The 17878-nt window shown below is 38.5% G+C and overlaps 1 protein-coding gene across 3 annotated transcripts; it reads left to right on the top strand.

Annotated features, from left to right (window-relative positions):
* The first annotated feature begins 204 nt into the window (after positions 1–204).
* On the top strand, positions 205–17529 carry LOC149014615 (phototropic-responsive NPH3 family protein NPY4-like). Of its 3 annotated transcripts, none has more exons than XM_089155156.1 (5): positions 205–266; positions 1122–1952; positions 11653–11722; positions 14808–15986; positions 16098–17529. In XM_089155156.1, the coding sequence occupies exons 2-5, from the start codon at positions 1891–1893 to the stop codon at positions 16683–16685; spliced, it is 1899 nt and encodes a 632-aa protein (XP_089011282.1). In that variant the 5' UTR covers positions 205–266; positions 1122–1890; the 3' UTR covers positions 16686–17529. The 3 variants fall into 3 exon arrangements, with proteins under 3 accessions (XP_089011282.1, XP_089011281.1, XP_089011283.1); XM_089155155.1 differs by lacking the exon at positions 205–266 and adding an exon at positions 329–721; XM_089155157.1 differs by lacking the exon at positions 205–266 and adding an exon at positions 810–900.
* The last annotated feature ends 349 nt before the right edge of the window (positions 17530–17878 follow it).

Consider the following 17878-nt stretch of genomic DNA (forward strand, 5'->3'; position numbering starts at 1 on the left):
AATCAATCAAACAAAGAAAGAAAGAACAAAAAAAAATAGTTAAGGGGACCATTATTAAAGTACGGGAAGTCCAGATCAGATGTGTCTGTTTCCATTAACACTGTAGTTTCGTAAATAAAGGAAGCTGTAGGGGTGTTTGATTATTAGTGTCTACATTATACGTTAATGGACCTTAAGATGGAAGCGAGCAACGAAGCTTGGAGTGTCAGATTGGCTTGCTTTCTGCGTTCTTCTGGTGGCGGGTGGAGGAATCTGCAGAGAGAGAGGTAACATACACGCTTTAATCAACTCTCCATTCTCTCTCTGAGAACAACAATGGAAGAGAGGAAGAGAGATAGAGAGAGGGGTGACATGAAATATAAAGTTAAATTAGAGAATGGAGCTAATACAGATTTTTCTTTAAATTGATATCCTTCTGGACAGTGAGAATTAATTTCAGAGCTGGGCTTTATTTTTTTGGGTTCAAAGCTTAGATTTTGGTGGGGAAGGAACACTTTGCAGTTGCATGTTGATGATTTTGATGGCAAAGTTTTAAAGAACTAGTCTTTTTGGTTTTGCTTTTTCTTTCTCCCTCTTCTGGTACTGAATTATGGGGTTGTACGTTCATCAGAAACATGGGTTCTGCTTTAACTCACTGGTGATTATGGTCTGGCAACTTAAATGCACTGTTCCCGCTGCTTGTGCTTTCTTTTCTCGCTTTATCATCTTGGTACTTAGCAAGGTGAGTGGAGTGAGAAGAAACAATGGCCTTGTCTCTCCGTGACTTCCTTTTAGTGGGTTTTGCGTTTCATCTTGAAATGATCTGCTATTCTTTTTTTTTTTTTTTGGTAGAGAAATGATCTGCTATTCACGAACCTCTTCTTTTCTAGTTTGATTTGTTTAAACGTTTCAACCTTTAAGGTGGGTACTGTTTCATCACTGACTTGATCCGAGTCTTCGAAGTTTGAATAGGGAAAAAAAAAAAAAAAAATTAAAAAGGTTGATACTGTCTCTATTTTATATTTCCTTTTATCTATTTAGATTTTCGGAGTTCTGAATCTGTTCCTTATATAAGATAAAGCGATGCTTGTTGTCTACCATTTTGTTGGTTTCTTCGACTGATACCGATACACTGTATTCAGTTGTAGGTCTTCAACTGTTAAGCAACGGTGAAAGGAATCCAGAAAAATTAAAAGGAATGTGGACTGGATTCAGCGTTTGGAACTTGAAATATTCCAGGTCACTGGTCACATGAGAGGTGTTGGTAGTTTGATCTCTCTGAGCTTCTGTTGCTGCCTCTGCTAGTTGCGGTTTAAAAAAAGAATAAAAGGAGGGTAAACAAATATTGGGCGAGGCGGTGGTGTCAGGTCTCTGCTTGTGTGTGTCTCTGTTCTTGGAATTGTTTAGTGTGGAGGGTCTGTTGGCGATGTCTCCTGGCCTAACCATGGGCGCCGCTCTCCGTGGGCTCTGCCGTCGACCAAGGAAACAAGCTCTTCTTTGGGTCTCTTGCCATTGAAGAGATACCCATCTTAAAATATTCACAGACTTCAATTTGTGCTTTTTCTTACTAATCTTATCGGCATTACTCTCGCCTTGGTTCGTGGGGAAGATTCGCTTCTTCTCATACCATATATCCTTCTTTTCTTAGATCTCATTTTTCTTCCCTCTTTAAACCAAAGAGTGTTATTTGGGGTTTTTTCTTCTTCCTTCTTTTTCTTGCCTTTATTTTATTTTCCAAATTTCTGGGCCTTCGTTATTTTTCCTTCCTTCTGGTTTTCTTATTGGGTATGCTTGGTCGCCGGAGGAGATCTGTGATAGTAGCAGGATGTTAGCCGATTTGGTTACTTAAGAACTGAGGAAGGTTGTGTTTTATCTAAGTGAAGTTGTACGGGATCTTTTCGTTCGCCAAAAATGAAGTTTATGAAATTAGGATCAAAGCCAGACTCGTTTCAGACTGATGGAAACAATGTTAGGTAAGAATTTTGGAGCTTTTGCCTTTTCTTTGGATAAACCCAATAGGTTACTTGTTTCAATTTGTTGTTTTCGTTTTGGCATATTACTATTTCACATTGTAACAAAATTCTTCCAGATTTATTTGTTGCCTATATTGCTGCCTGCTTACTTTAGTTTTGAGTTGAAGCTTTCTGTGATTTAGTGATGGGATCAAGCTCATACGAGTGAAAGTTTGTGTTTTCCCTTGGCTTAGATGATTAGCTAAGCACCTCTTTGCCTAATTACAAGTGAAGCTTTCCTGGGTTGAGTGGGCTTTGCGACTGTACTCCAATAAGGTTTTGTCTTTACGCAATGGGCGTCCAGCCACAGATTTGGTGGGCCGTGTGGAGATATCTCATATTCTTGGATTTAATGCGTTGCAGTCTAGGGCGACTTCTTTCCTCTTTTCTGGGTGATATTGAATTTGTTGTTGCAAGCTGCTTGAAGATATTATGTTTGCCTATTATTATCTACTCCCTCATAGATGATTATGGAGGTTATCTTCCATCTTGCATTTCATTTTCATTCCCTATTTGTGGTCATTTGAGATTATTCTTCTGTTATGCCAAGTATTACTATGCACTTTAAAGGTTACCCCATCCTACCATATTCTCCTGGATAATAAAGTCTTCTGCTCCTTTTAGCAGAGTTGTTAAATATGCCTTTATGTATTTGTTCAAGCTCTAATTCTCCATCATGATTAACTTAGTAAAAATTACTGGGTAAAGGGTGCATAGGAAATTCCTCCCCTCCTTGGAGTCCACTTGTACGGAAAGCCTCCGGCATCGTGTCCCTTTTTTTATATATATATATATATATATATATATATATATATATATAAAATAATTTTAATTTGACTTCTTCAAAGCACCTCTGTATCATCTGTGCAAAACACTTCTAGTGTCATATTGCTTCCTGTTAGAGAAATGAGATATGAATACGAGATATTCTGATGTAACATGATAGGGGAGTCCACTTATCTGGTTTTGTTATTGCTTTAGGTCTATACTTATCAGTGTCCTAGTCTAAGTGATTTTCTTGTTAAGCTTTAGACTTAATTATATAAGAGTTAGGATTCAAATTCCTTATGCAATTCTATCTTGGGTTATTATAAATATATGTGTTGGCTGATATGCTAGAATATAAACTCTATCACCCAGCTCTGTTCTTCAATTGTTCTCTCTTCTTCTCCGTCAATCTCTTTTCTTGTTCTCTTTACCCGTATTGCTTACAGATTTTTGGGTTGTTTAGAACTCCCTGTATGTTGTGACCGAGTTCTTGTACCCAATTTAAAGATGGACACGTACCGATATATTTTGGTGGGTGACTTGAATGACCCGTTTTTGGAGATCTGTGGTGGAAGTGGATGGCTTGGGTATGGTATGACCTGACCTGATGAATCGGCCTGTTCACTCAATTGGAGTCTATATATATGTATCTTTGTTCACCTTCCACATTATTGAGAGATGTGGGATTTTCGATTAGGGTTTCGGGTGAGAGTTCTTGCAACACCATTCTTAGTGATTGGTTCTGATATCTTCTTCCTTTCTTCTTCTATATAGTGTAAAACTCTTCCTTTTCGCCCATGAATGTAGCACATCGCATTGGTGTATGAACCACTTTAAATCTTTGGGTGTTTTCGTTTTGTTTCTATTTCGATTCGCTATTTCGTGGTTTTTGTTTTAACACTCCCATTGTGAGACTTGGCCGTCTAAATGGATAGCTTTGAGAGGTGATCTGTATCAAAGTCTATCTGTTATTAAGTTATACTTGTAAGCATGATCTTATTGGTGTCCTTTATCGTTTCCACCAAAGGGATGTTGCTTTTGTGTTTGCATCATCTAATACCCTTATGTATGAATATCTGAGTAAACTGTCCAAAACCTCTCTGGTGATATTTAGGTTGCTTCAACAAGTTCAAAGAGGTAACAGGAATCATGGACCAAAATCTGTGTGGTGGTCAACATTAAACTCCTTCATAATTGAATATTTCCTCTTGAGTTAGCTCATCCTTTGTTGTCAGTCTTAATGGCCCTCCAATATTTCCTTCTTCTTTTTTTTGTGTGTGTGTGTTGGGGGGGGGGGTGTCTGCTACCTTTGACCTGTACTTTTGTCATTTTCCTTTTTTGTGTTGTCTGAATTTGATTTTTAGACATCATATTTGTTCCCAAGCACTATTCCTTTGCTTTTGGTGTCATTTGAGAGGCTCATTGTGATTGGTGAATCTGAGGTTCCTTTTTTTCTTCTTTTTTTCCCGTCTGTTGTGAAGAAAGGATTTTGATGGGGAAGATTTATTAAATTTTGGTGGTTTTCCAAATTTGAGATATAGACCAGGTTCTCCACGTAAAATCCACGGGTGGAGAGTGTGTGTGTTTATTGCTGAAATATTCTTTCCTAAATTACAGCAACCATAAAGTTGGTGCTCAACACCAAAAGATATTGCAGAAGTCTAAATAGGCTTAAAATTATGTCGATGCTCTGATATCTTAAAATGAACTACAGTATCTGTATTTGGACACAACCATAAAATTTGCTTCCCAGTATTACAACTTCATGTTCTGTTCAACCCATACATTACCTCATGTGAGTTGCACTTTGTTGGTTTTCCAGAATTTGACATATTCTTTTGTACTGCCATTAATTAAATCTATTTTAAGTTTTTAGCTGTTGACCCCGATTGCATTTTTAGAGTGGTTCAGGTAGTTGACTAATCGGCCACCCTGCCATGTTTTCATTCTATTTTATAATTTAGTAGCAGGGATATAGTTAGACAGGAGAAATAGGTAGAAACAGCTGAGGAAATATCGAATACTCTTGGAAATAGACGATTTAAATGTTTGATAAAAGAAATACCTGTCTTTTCTTTAGAAATTGAAGTTGTTGGGAATGTAATATGTTATTCGTTTTCTGTTAACTGATGGGTGGTGGTTCATATTCACTTATTAGGAGCTTATAAAATCTCAATCCCCCAACTATTGATCAGAGAGAAAACAAGGAGAAAGTACCTCACATCGAATATTGAAACCTACAACTGAACTGTTTCCTAGTCCATCATGTATCAGAATCAATGTCTAGCATCCTTCATCTATTCAAGTGAAGTCATCACCACATAGCCTGCTCTTGATGTTCTTTTTAAGTTGTCATTTAGATGTAATTATCCAGCCTTGCAAATGGAAGGAGAGTGATGGTTATGGCCGCATGATGGGAGATCTCGCACTCAAGCGAGATCTCGCTACCCAAAAAAACCGTAATCTCGACCGAGATGACGAGGTTTCGGTAGAGATATGCCATTTTTTTGGCGTTAACTCGGTGGACCATCTTGGTGGGTTTTAGGGCCCTGGTTGGGCTGAAACTTGGTATTTAGCATATTTAAAGCCTTTTGAACATACTGGTGGCCTCGGATTTGTGAGAAAATAACCCTAAGTATGTCTTCTAAGTTGACCCTATGTGTGAAACCGAAATGCTGCAGAATGCAAGGTTAGACAACACGTAATGTAGAAAGTATCAACTATGAATTATCAAATACATCAAACTATCAAAGAACTTAAATGTCTTCAAAATTTTACAACCATAAGAATTTTTAGTACGTAGTAAGTTATAAATCATAATCCTTAAGTCATAAGTTCACAAGACAAAAGTACAAGACAATCATGGAATGAGAATATCACATATTGCCATATGGGATCAAATCATAAAATGTCAATCAAGATGTTCAGCTCCAGCTGCTCCACCACCAACTCTAAGCTCTCCAGCATCAGCTCCAGCAACACCACGACCACAAGGTCCACGACCACGACGTACACTGGCAGCTACATGTCAGCCCTCTCTGTCTCCATGAGGTGGGCTACCATATATTCCCTCATAGGAGTAGGGACAACACGACACATGGGTGTATAACAATACCCACCAGCCAAGTGTTGCTTGAATCATCGTTTTCCTCCATATAGGCTCTTCTGCAGTAGTTGCATATATCCTCTGGCCTCGTGGATCCGCGGGGACACCGTGTTGCCACACAACATCATTGTCCATGCCTATAAATAAAAATATAAAGTCACATCATATATTCAATTGAAATCAATGGTAAGGACTCAAAGTACTACATTAGTTGTACACAAGTACACAACTGCACATGTAATAGTCTAAAGTTTCAATATTGAAACTTGATAACTGGTTTACTAATTGGTATCACCTAGCATTCTGCATCAACTAATCATGAATGGTGGCCACATATGACTCCCAAGTCAACTCATCATTGTAGTATGTCACATATTGGTTTATGTAGCTCCAATATGTCTTCATGTCAGAATATTGGAGGGATAACACTTTGGGGTAATCGTCAATCATGGGTGGGTGAAAGAGCCATTGCTGCTCTTGTTGTTCGTGTTGCTGTTGAATATATGAGTAGGGATTTCTAAACCAGTCAGTCAACAGCCCACCTTCACTCCCATATGTGTGTTATCCAAGTGTAGGGTCTTAAGGAATAGCATGCTCTCCATAAGAAGAATACCCACTGTAATCTTACCCGATGTTGTGATCCTCGTATAGGTACTCCCATGACTATCTGCTGGCCAAACTTTGTTGTCGTGAACCACTGTGACTATAATCTAAGCTCATGCTTCCCATGTTCAATTTAAGATCATGCTTGCTCGCATCATCATTCCTTTGTCCCTGGCTTGATTTGGTCTTCCTACTCCTAGTATAAGTTTGGGCGGCAGGGGAACCACGGCTCGCATTTGTTGGATGACTCAGACCTAGTGGATGTGACCCCCTTTGTTGACTAGCCTGACTTTCACCAGCAACACCACCAGCCTGATTGCCTCTATGGCTCGATGGCTAACTTGGAGGGATGGTATCTTCGGCATCATCTAAACTCCCACTACTAGACCTCACCTCTTCAAGTCGACTAGGTGGCTCCACACATGGTACACTTGGTCCTGCTGATGCAACTACAACAACCTAACCCTCATTAGTGCTCTGCCACAACATTTGAGCCCATAGCAGCAGTAATAGTAGGATCCGGCTGCTCTCCTGGCCCATCCAATACTGGGCCACCTTGATCCCTAACCCACTGTATATGACATCATCTTTCTCATCCTTTGTAGGGGGCTCGTGGAATATATCAGTCAAATCAATTGGTTCCCAATTTTCGTCATCCATATCCTCTTGTATGTGCCCTACTCTCAACCTCATGTTGTAATGCAAATACACTAAGTCCTCGAGCCTCTTACTCTCCAATCTATTCCGTACCTTACTATGGATAAGTGAGAAGGTGCTCTAGTCCCTCTCGCAACTAGAGGATGAGCAAGTCTGTGAGAGTACTTTAATTGTTATGTCCCTGAGATTTGGCGAACTAGATCCATATAACACCCACCAGTCAACTACATAACCAAATATAATAATGCATTAGGCAAGTAAATCTTAGTACTTGTGTAACTTATAGGTTATAGTCTTCTGGACTTATCAGTTATCACTTATAGAGTTGTAGTAATGAAGTATTTATCAGGATCATTTTTTTGCTTAGTTGCAATCGCAGAAGGCTTTCCAAAACTCCCAGAGGCATCACTGAACTACCTGATTTGTACACTAATTGTTTAATTATTGTACTGTATATGCACTAAAGCAAGAAGTTGAAGAAACAATTGAATAAGTTCTCACCTCTCCATTAATTGTCCCTTGCATGAAAGGATTTGGCACGAGCTTCTCTACCATGTCTTGCACCACATTCATCAACCTTACATTAAGCCCAAGATCATTCTTGTAGTGGTACATTGAGTTGAGGTAGTAAGCTTGTATCGTGGAAATAAAAAATTTGCTTAGTGACTTAGTTGTTTACTTATTTTTAAATTAAAAGATTATAACAAATTAACAATGTAAATTAAAGTATACAACAAAAACTTAAAGAAGTAACTCACCAGCCAAGTGCAAAGGATGCAACAAGTGCATCTCCCATCTATCATCGATGATCCTCTCATAGGATTTGAAGGAGTTAGGGGCAGCAGCTCTAACCAACTTTTCATTTGTTGGAGGACAACATATATATGGGCCATTGTGGGCTTCTTATCCCAATCCACCATCCTTAAAACAAATACAATAGGCTCTAAAATGCATGGTAGAAGATATCTTGCCACCTTGACAAATCAAGATCTCGATCAAAATGTGTGATTTTTTTTGCGTAAACTCAATGGCCCATCTCGGTAGGTTTTAGGGTCCTAGTTGAGCTGAAACTTGGTATTTAGCCTATTTAAGGCCGTTTGAACACATTGGTAGCCTTTGATTTGTGTGAAAACAACCATAAAAATATGATTTCTAAGTCTACTCATAGTGTGAAACCAAAATGCTATAGGAGTAGGGAATGCAAGGTTATACAACATGTAATATAGAATCTTTAAGGCATATAAATGAAAAGCTAGTGTGTCAAATACGTCAAATAACTTAAAATGTCATCAAAATTCCATCCATGAGTATCATAATTTTGACTTTTGATAATAAAATAATAAAAGTATACAACCATTAGAAGTTCTATACAAGTCATTAACTCATAAGTTCATACGACAAGCAAAGAATGATTGATCTCCCTTTAATGTTGCAGATGTGCTAAGAATAGTTGCAAGTGAAAATCTAGCTGAAATTTGCAAATCCGGCAAAAATTGAGAGTTCCAACAAGATATGACGAGATCTAAGGCGAGATCTCCCATTTTGCAGAACTCGATCTTTATCTCGTCTTGGTTTATGAAAAATCGAGATATCTCTCGATTTCTCCCTCCATGCTAAAATGCCCACTGTCCTATTCAGCTACCTCCAGAAGGAATCATCAGTAATGGTTTGTTGGGCTACTACTGCATCAGGATGGCTAGATCCACACCAATTAAACCACTCTTCACTTGTAGACCTTCTTCTTTTTTCTGGAAGCTTTTCAGAGCTATATAGTTGGTAGCAAATCTAATCAATCTAGGTCTAACTAGATCACCCTTACAGTGGTTCCTCAGCATCTTCATCGTATAACCATTGTTATAAATAAAATTACTGACCCTTCTAGCCCTCTCAACCGCAACATTAATTAACTTTCTCTTCCCTAAGTCCTTGAACATGAGATCAATCGAGTGTGCTGCACATGGCTTCCAAAAGAGGTGGATCTTGCTGCTCTTTTTCTTCATCAACATTTGGCCAACTTTCTTGAAGTTAGCACCGTTATCCGTGACAATTTGAACAACGTTGCTTGGCCCTACCTCAAGGACCTCCTAAAAGCTTGTAAAGGTAGTCAACAACCTTGATTTTATTTTAGGCATCCACTGACTTAAGGAAGAATGTCTTTCCATTGCAGTTTAACATAAAATTAATGATGGGCTGTCTAGTGGGACCAGTTCATCCATCAGCCAGCCATCATAGTTACATCATATGTTGTTCATGTTCCTTCAATAAACCAATGTATTCCTCCACCTCCTTCTTCACCTTTGGTAAATATTTATTCACTACTTCCTAAGCTATTGGGCCTTTAATCCCTACACCTGCCTTAGAAATTGCATAAATCATCCCCTGATAGTATTGTGTTTTGACTGTATTGGCTACAATGTTGTTACAGAGCATGAATTTGCTAATTGCCAACCTAGCTTCCTTCTCCCTACTGCGTTCTCTACCTCCAACATACATATATGGGATGCTTCTTTGATCGGTGTCTTGATGCCTGAAGAGGGAGAGATATTGGTCAAAAATGTGGCATTATAATATGTAGTCTTCCTCCTCCTTTTAGTCCTCTCACTACCGTGAAAACTATGTCTAGGTGGCATGGATGCTCCTAACCCTGACCCACTTGCTCCTCTTGTCCTTTTTATATTGCCTCACATTCTCAAAATGTAAAGACTATCTATTAGCTTCCATTGTAGCCTTTATCTATCTCTACTTGGCCTGTGACTCAATACCCATACACCTCCTCTCCTCATCATCGTTTGACTCATTAACGTCAACACAAGGTCTTTGTAGCACTGTATCCTCAAATTCCCTTTGCTTTTGTGCCATCTCTTCCTTTTTTTGTCTCCCTCCCTTTAAAGTTGCTACAATTGCTTGTTGCACTTCATAAGGAACCTAGAGACACTTGGCAACATCTTTGTAGCCATTAGCCAAGTGTTGCTTTAATTTGGTTGAACTACCTTAATTCAAGGTCTTGAGGCAATACTTGCATCGGGATTTTTTCTTGTTGGCAATCAATCAATCCCTATGTTGCCAAGCAATGTTCTGAATCCCACTGCCAGTGCCACTCTCACTAGTTGTCATTTAAGTTACCAGCCTACAACACTCAAACACGTACATGAATGTCCTAAATAATCATTAGAATAATTTTTAGATAATTAAAAACATGTACAAGAATTTATAAAACAACAAAACACACACTTTGTTCTAAAATAACATATATACGATGCTCCAACAGACATGCTTGTATTCTTAAAATAAACTACATAATATAAGCATCATTTAAAAAAAAAAAAAAGAAGATAATTTTTAATAAAATATTAATTTTCTTAATTATTTAAAAAAAAAATACAGCAAGCATGATAATCAAAATATGACTACATGGGGTTGTAGCGCTCTCAATGTAGTCCAACATAAGTTATAATCACACTCATATCATAAGTTTTTTATTTTTTATTTTTTTTTTAATTTTAATTTTTTAGAAATTATATTCGAAAAATAAATTAATTTGCAGAGAATTAAATTTGTTTCCATGAAAGTGTAGATTGAAGTTAGTAGATCAGCATATATTTACACTACCTCACACATCACACACCCATTGTAAATATTATATTTAAAAAAAAAAAAATCAAATTTGGGGATAAATCTTAACTTTGTTGAAGATCTAGTTGAAATAGGCTTGAATGATGATAATTTGTTGTTGTAGATGTGTTAAAGGCATTTAGAAGTTGAAATTCAGCTGAATTCTCAAAAAATTCTAGCAAAAAAATCAATTTTCCGGTGAGATTGGCAAGTTGCAATGAGAGAGAGGTGAGAGATGAGCAAGATTTGCCTCTCTCGCACAAGATGGGGGTTTTTAAACCCCCTAAAGCAAATGGCGAAATCTTGCCACGAGATCTCTCAACTCTCTCCTCTTGATCTCTCTCGTCTCGCTAAGCTGAAAAAGCAAGATATTTCGCAAGATCTCCCACCATTACTTATGGGATGCACAAAATGGAGAGATTGTATGAAATGCTGGGATTCCGATCAACCAACCAGTGACTAAAAGCTCTCATTTACAAGTATCTCTTCCTCCTCTTCTTTTATATACTTTGGGAAATTGAAGAGAAGGAAATGTATTTCTTTCGTCTTTCGATGTTATCATGAAGACGTGAACTTACCAGCCTAGCTTTTGGTTATCTCATTTTATAAAGTAAAGCCTCTGATGGAGCTTAAAGTTGTGACCTATCCGGCAATTTTACATCATGATCATGTTATGCAGTTCTGAACAGCCCTCCAGTGATTTGCTTTTATTTCACAGGAGGTTTTATAAGAGTCTAACTGTGATATGCAAATATTATTGCTTTGAATGGTAACACGTGCAATTTGTCTGGTTGTCAAATTAGACGCGGAGTTCTGATTTTCCATTCTATATTACCAATTCTGTATGTTTACTTCTATGTTCATTGGGTGGTCAATTTCACTGAAACATGGTCTGAGGAGAATTTGTATGTGCAGGTATGTGGCAGCTGAATTGGCAACTGACATTGTTGTCAATATTGGTGATGTGAAATTTTATTTGCATAAGGTATGAGGATTCTATGGCACAGACTCATTTTAAGATATGCGACACTTAAATGTATTCAATTATAAGCATAGTTTTCCACATCCAAATTTTTTTTTATAAATTTTAATTGTAAAGTTAGAGGTTGGACCTTGGTTCAACAGTAAGGTTGCTCCATTTTTTGCTTCATTTGGACCAAGTGGTCATGAATTTCAGTTACTGGAAACTTTTTCTCCATGAAGAGGCAGTAAGGCTGCATACACTCTGTGCGCCCTTTTTTAATGATAAGCGGAAGGGTGATGAGTAAAGGCCTCCCTCCATGGAAGATAATTTCTCAGAGTTGACGTGTGAGGGAGCATGAGATTGCATTTGTTTGAGCTTTGTTTTCTCTTCATTTCTTCTATCTGCTTCTGGTTGTTCTGCTGATGTATTTGCCGTAGTAGGTACTCAATCTCGTATCCTTGTAAATTCTTCTCTTTTCTCCTCCTTTATTATATATGGCCATGTTTTTTAATGAGAAATAACAAATAAAATCCATCCTGTAGCAAAGGATCCTAACATATGAAAAGGCAGCAGATCAGCTTTAGCTGTTGCTGATAGGCGAGTTCTTTTAGTGCCAGGAAGTTGAAGCACTCACCTCCAAAAACTTGATGCTGCAAGTTTCAACCCAGCTTGGCTACACAAAGTAAGTAGATATAGGTAGAAGTCAAACAGATTAGGGGTTCAAGATGCTTTCTCTGGAGCCCTAAAAAAGATCAACTCCTTGCTTGGTGCACCAAGCCTTAGTAATGTCAAGACCAAGAAAAACCGTAGGATTTAGTCCTTGTTTGATGCAGGTAACATCAAACTTCACCAAAAAATCATTACATGACAATCCAGACCTAATGACAAGGAAAATGTCATCCAAAATTGTTTATAATCCGATCATGCTCTTTTCAGATCAGGAGAATAAGCTCCTGCATGCACCAAAGACAGAGACCGAGTCAACACGGGAAAGTCTACACCCAGGAACAATAATTTCCTACGTGTGCCAAATAGAAACATTAGAGGTGGTAAAATATTAAGCTTTCTAAGTGTCAGTGAATATTTTATAAGACTTTATATGGATTGGGACTTGTCTCTGAATGTATAATAGAGTTTCTCGTCCCAAATAGAGAAACATGATATAATAAAAACTGAATCAAACCACTTGACTGTCAACTTATCCCAACTCCAAGAAAAAGAAAGAAATGCATAAATTAGAAAAGGAGTGATGAGAGAGATGTTCGATTCTTAGTCAAAGTGGGCTTGCTGCCCAAAGGCGCTTGGTCCGTTCATGTGAAAGAAAAAGGTGCCAAATGGATTCAACACAAGATCTGCAAAACACACAATAAGGGCGAGGTCCATTGTGATAAGATGGCCTTAACTGGTATCCTTGCATATATGACATGCCAGAAGCACTTCAAACTTACATAATAATGGTAGCTTCCATAAAAAAGGCCACGAAGAAGTAAACACTACCAATCCTTGATGAGTAATATTTCCAGCTAGACACCCAGCTGCTAGTTTAGTACATAAGTCACCATTTTTTTGTTTTCTACAGATCCATTTATCAGGATTGTAGAGGGATTAATGCAATAATGTAAGTATGGAAGGCAAAAAGTATTGAGTTGGGGAGGGGAACAATGTTACGAGCACTAGATCTAGTAGCCTTGCTTCAATGTATACTTTTGAATGGAAGGGGAAACAAGGAACAGTTTCTTCGAGTAAACCAAACTCCCAATAAGCAAATGCTTAATTTGATAATAATTTAACTTAACCATGCTACATTAATATCCTATATATTAATACCCACACACCAACTCTCTAAACTTGAGCATTAAGTTACTTGTTACAACCAATTCCCCGCTCCCTACCAGCCTACCTACAATTTAGCAAAAAACAACCTAAATATTTATTTCCCTTAATATGCTCTCGTAAGACTTATTCAACCTAATTGCTGGGGTTTCCATCCTATATACTTGCTAGAATTAATAAATCGCTGCCACCGTTTCACTCAGCCACCATATAGGACTGGGAAGAGTCAGGTTCAACAAAATTAAGTAAGAATGGTTAGGGATTGAATGGATCCAGGGGTCAAACCAGAAAGGCACTATGGTTCTGGAACGAAGACAGCCGAAAAAAACCTACTTATGAAGTGTGTAGCCTTGTAGGGAGAATGGAAACATTGCTTTTCCAGACCCAAGAACCTTTCTTACAATCTTAGGAACCATAGCAAAGTGGAACCATGGCAGCAATCATCCAATTCCAGATGTGGTAACTCTTAACAGAATCTGAGTATAAAATTTTTTGGCTAGTCTATTTGGATTTATGTCTTGACGTTGAATCCCTTAACATAGACTAGTCGGATTTAAGCCTTCGGCATTTGAATCCATTAATGTAGCCTTGTTGGATTTCTTCTTGGTGTTGAATCTGAATAGTTTAATGATACAAGGACTCAAGTTCTGTGTGACCGCCCAATTGTTGGGTCCATTTGTACATTTTCACGTTGGTAACTAGAAATTTTTTCAAATAGGTGAGGAAGTTAATAATCTAGGTGCATTTATCATTGATAACGATTAGAAATGCATTGAGATACATGTTGGGCATTTATTATTCTAAACTATGAACTGATACCTTATAACAATATTGCTTTATCTGAATATAAGTATCTGAGATATAATGGACGGTGTTATAGCAACTAAACTAGGATCTAGTATCCCCACCTTGACTGAGAAATCTCATTTCCTTAATGCCAGTGTTGTTAAAATATTTAGTATGGCAAGACCTCCAATATCTGTATTCCATATTATGGGCAGTTATGGAAAATATTATATTTTCTGAACTTCTTCTATATGGGAGCTCCGTGTTTCTAGCACCGTGGATCGTTTGTTCTATACATTGTTTAAGAAATTACATGGAAGTGCAGCAGTACACACTTTCAGAAAATTTTAATTGGCCAGATAGTGCTTTAAGTTTATAGTGCCAATCACTCTCAATTAGCAATTAACCAGATCAGCTCTCAATGTATGTTTATGTGTGGTTTACTGATGTCTTGTAAAACTAACCTCAAGCTTTCTTGATTCTGTAGTTTCCTTTGTTGTCCAAGAGCGTCCGCTTGCAGAGGTTGGTTTCCACCAAAGATGAGGGAAATAATCATGAAATCCACATACCTGACATTCCTGGGGGACCTGCTGCATTTGAGATATGTGCAAAATTCTGTTATGGTATGACTGTTACCCTCAATGCTTACAATGTGGTTTCAGCTCGTTGTGCAGCTGAGTATCTGGAGATGCATGAGACTATTGAGAAAGGGAATTTAATTTATAAAATTGAAGTCTTCCTCAACTCCAGCATCTTCCATAGCTGGAAAGACTCAATAATAGCTCTTCAGACCACAAGAACTCTGCTTCCCTGGTGTGAGGAACTCAAGTTGGTCAGCCGCTGTATTAATTCCATAGCTTCCAGGGCCTGCATTGACCCTTCCAAGGTAGAATGGTCTTATACCTATAATCGTAAAAAACTTCCATCTGAAAATGGGATGGAACCACAGTGGAATGGTGTCAAGAAACATCAGACAGTGCCCAAGGACTGGTGGGTTGAGGACCTCTGTGAGCTTGAAATTGATTTCTACAAACGGCTTATGGTGACTATTAAAACCAAAGGAAGGATGCCTGCTAATATAATCGGGGAAGCCCTCAAAGCCTACACATTCAGACAGTTGCCAGGTTTCAACAATGGCCATGTACAGGGTGATGATTTCACCGAGAACCGGTGTTTGGTGGACACCATTATCTGGCTGTTGCCTGCAGAGAAGGGCAGTGTTCCATGCAGTTTCCTGGTCAAGCTGCTAAAGGCAGCTATCGTGCTGGATTCTGGAGAAACAGGGAAGGGAGAACTGATGAGAAGAGTAGGCCAGCAGCTTGAAGATGCTTGTGTAGCAGATCTTTTGATTCGGGCACCTGCTGAGGAAAATTTAATGTATGATGTTGATATGGTGAAACGCATAGTGGAAGAGTTTGTGATGCATGAGAAGAGTGTTCAGGTTGACCTTTCAGTGAATGATGAGCTTCAGGAAATCAGAAGCCCACAGTTTGTATCAGATACATCTAAGTCAACCGTTGCAAAGATGGTTGATGGCTACCTGGCTGAAATTGCGCGAGATCCAAATCTTCCTCTCTCAAAGTTCATTGATCTTGCAGAATTGGTGTCAGGATTCTCCAGGCCTACACATGATGGACTATACCGTGCCATTGACATGTATCTCAAGGTAAGTGACTTCAAATTTGGGGTGTTGCTTCCATTTAATAGCTTCTTTTGGAAAACTTTGCCTCACAGAGCTGTGTTGATTTGCCTTCCTAATATCCTGTTTTTGTTGCAGGAACATCCTGGAATCAGCAAGAGTGAGAAGAAGAGAATATGCCGGCTGATGGACTGCAAGAAGCTGTCTGTGGATGCATGTATGCATGCTGTGCAAAATGAGCGGCTGCCCTTGCGTGTAGTGGTACAGATCCTCTTCATTGAGCAGGTCAGAGCTGCCACATCATCTGCTTGTGGAATTAGGCCTGATCTTTCTGGGAGTGTCCCAGCTTTGCTCCCACATGAAAATGGTGGATCCAATGAGAGCTCAAGATCTGCAACGACTAACACAGATGAGGACTGGGATGCTGTCCCAACCGCTGAGGAACTGAAGGCCTTAAAGAGGGAACTTGCGTCCTTGAGGTTGGGAGTGAGAAGTGGAGGCAGTGACAGATATGGGAGTGAGGACGCCAAAAGTAGCACTGACAAGGCTGCTACTAGTAAGGTGAAAGGATTATTGATGTCAAAGAAAATACTGAGCAAGCTATGGTCGAGCAAAGGGGGACAGGGTGAGAATAGCAGCTCTGATACATCTGAAAGCCCAGGTTCTGCAAACCCAGAAGATATCAAGTCCACGTCTTCAAAAAATAGGAGGAATTCAGTCTCTTAGTAAAGCCACAGAGAGTTTTTGAGGTGTGGGGAGAAGGGGTGGAGTTAGTTTTTCTTCATCTCTCCACATTAGAAGTTAGAACTACTGACATCTTCAAGTTGACACAGGAAGAAAAGGGGTTGGAGTCTTGAGCCAAGTAGATGCCTTTAGAAGATTGGAATTGAATGCAGGTAAGATACTCGTTCGTTTCATGGAACATGAAACCTTCTGTACTCGCTCATCTTTCTTTTTCTTTTCCCCCATTTCTTTATCTTCTATTCTTTTCTTTATCTTTATCCAAGTAGAAAATAATGGGTTTTGATGACCCATTTTTGTTGTACCATAAGAAAGAAAATGAAATGCTACATTTCTGGTTTCCATGGCTTCTACTGCCTGGTTGCCTTGCATGTTAATTCAAGGAGTTTGGCTTAGTAAATGAAATTTTGCAAAAACTGAAGTGAGTTGATATTAAAAATGAAATGTGAAGGATGTTTAATTGCCGTGTCAATATGATCTATCAGTTAACATCAAGGAGGTGTCCATTAAAGCCTAATGGAGGTACCTCGGTTGGCAAAGATTAATGTGAAAACAAGCCTATTACAATGCGAATTGGATCGAAACCGTAAATCTTCACACCAAGCACAAGGATTTATATGGTTTGACAAGATTTTCTACTTTCATAGTGAGATGAGATCTGTTTAATTATTAATGGATCACATCTGTTTGTTCTCATACCGTGTAGATTTCATTGCAAAGAAAGAACACCTGCCTTGCTGAAGTTTTTTACCAAAATACCAATATTGTTCTTCAAACCCAATAGAGGCAACAAAGTGACAGAATACAAGACATCATATACTTAGACTAATACCCCTACAACTGAGAAGTCATGAACTCTACTTCCTCATCATAAGCTTCCTGGGTTGGTAAAATTCTGCAAATATTTCATCTTGGATTCTTCCATATATATATATATATGTGTGTGTGTCTCTTCCATTGAGTTAAAAATATATCTTCCAGATAATTATTGTTGCAGTGTTTTGGGCTTGTAAAGAATAGAATAAGATCAGCTGGCCCACAAGCATCAGTTCAGTCCAAACCTCATTTGATTTTAAAGGACCAAACCTTGGCATTTAGCTCAATAGAACCCTACCTTAAAGCCTCAGTGGAGCTGAGATAACCATAAGATACTGTTGGAATCTATCAGATTTTCTGTT

The sequence above is a fragment of the Hakea prostrata genome, chromosome 5 (assembly GCF_041222555.1).
Source record: "Hakea prostrata isolate BN-2017 chromosome 5, UWA_Hpros_2, whole genome shotgun sequence".
Classification (NCBI taxonomy): domain Eukaryota; kingdom Viridiplantae; phylum Streptophyta; class Magnoliopsida; order Proteales; family Proteaceae; genus Hakea; species Hakea prostrata.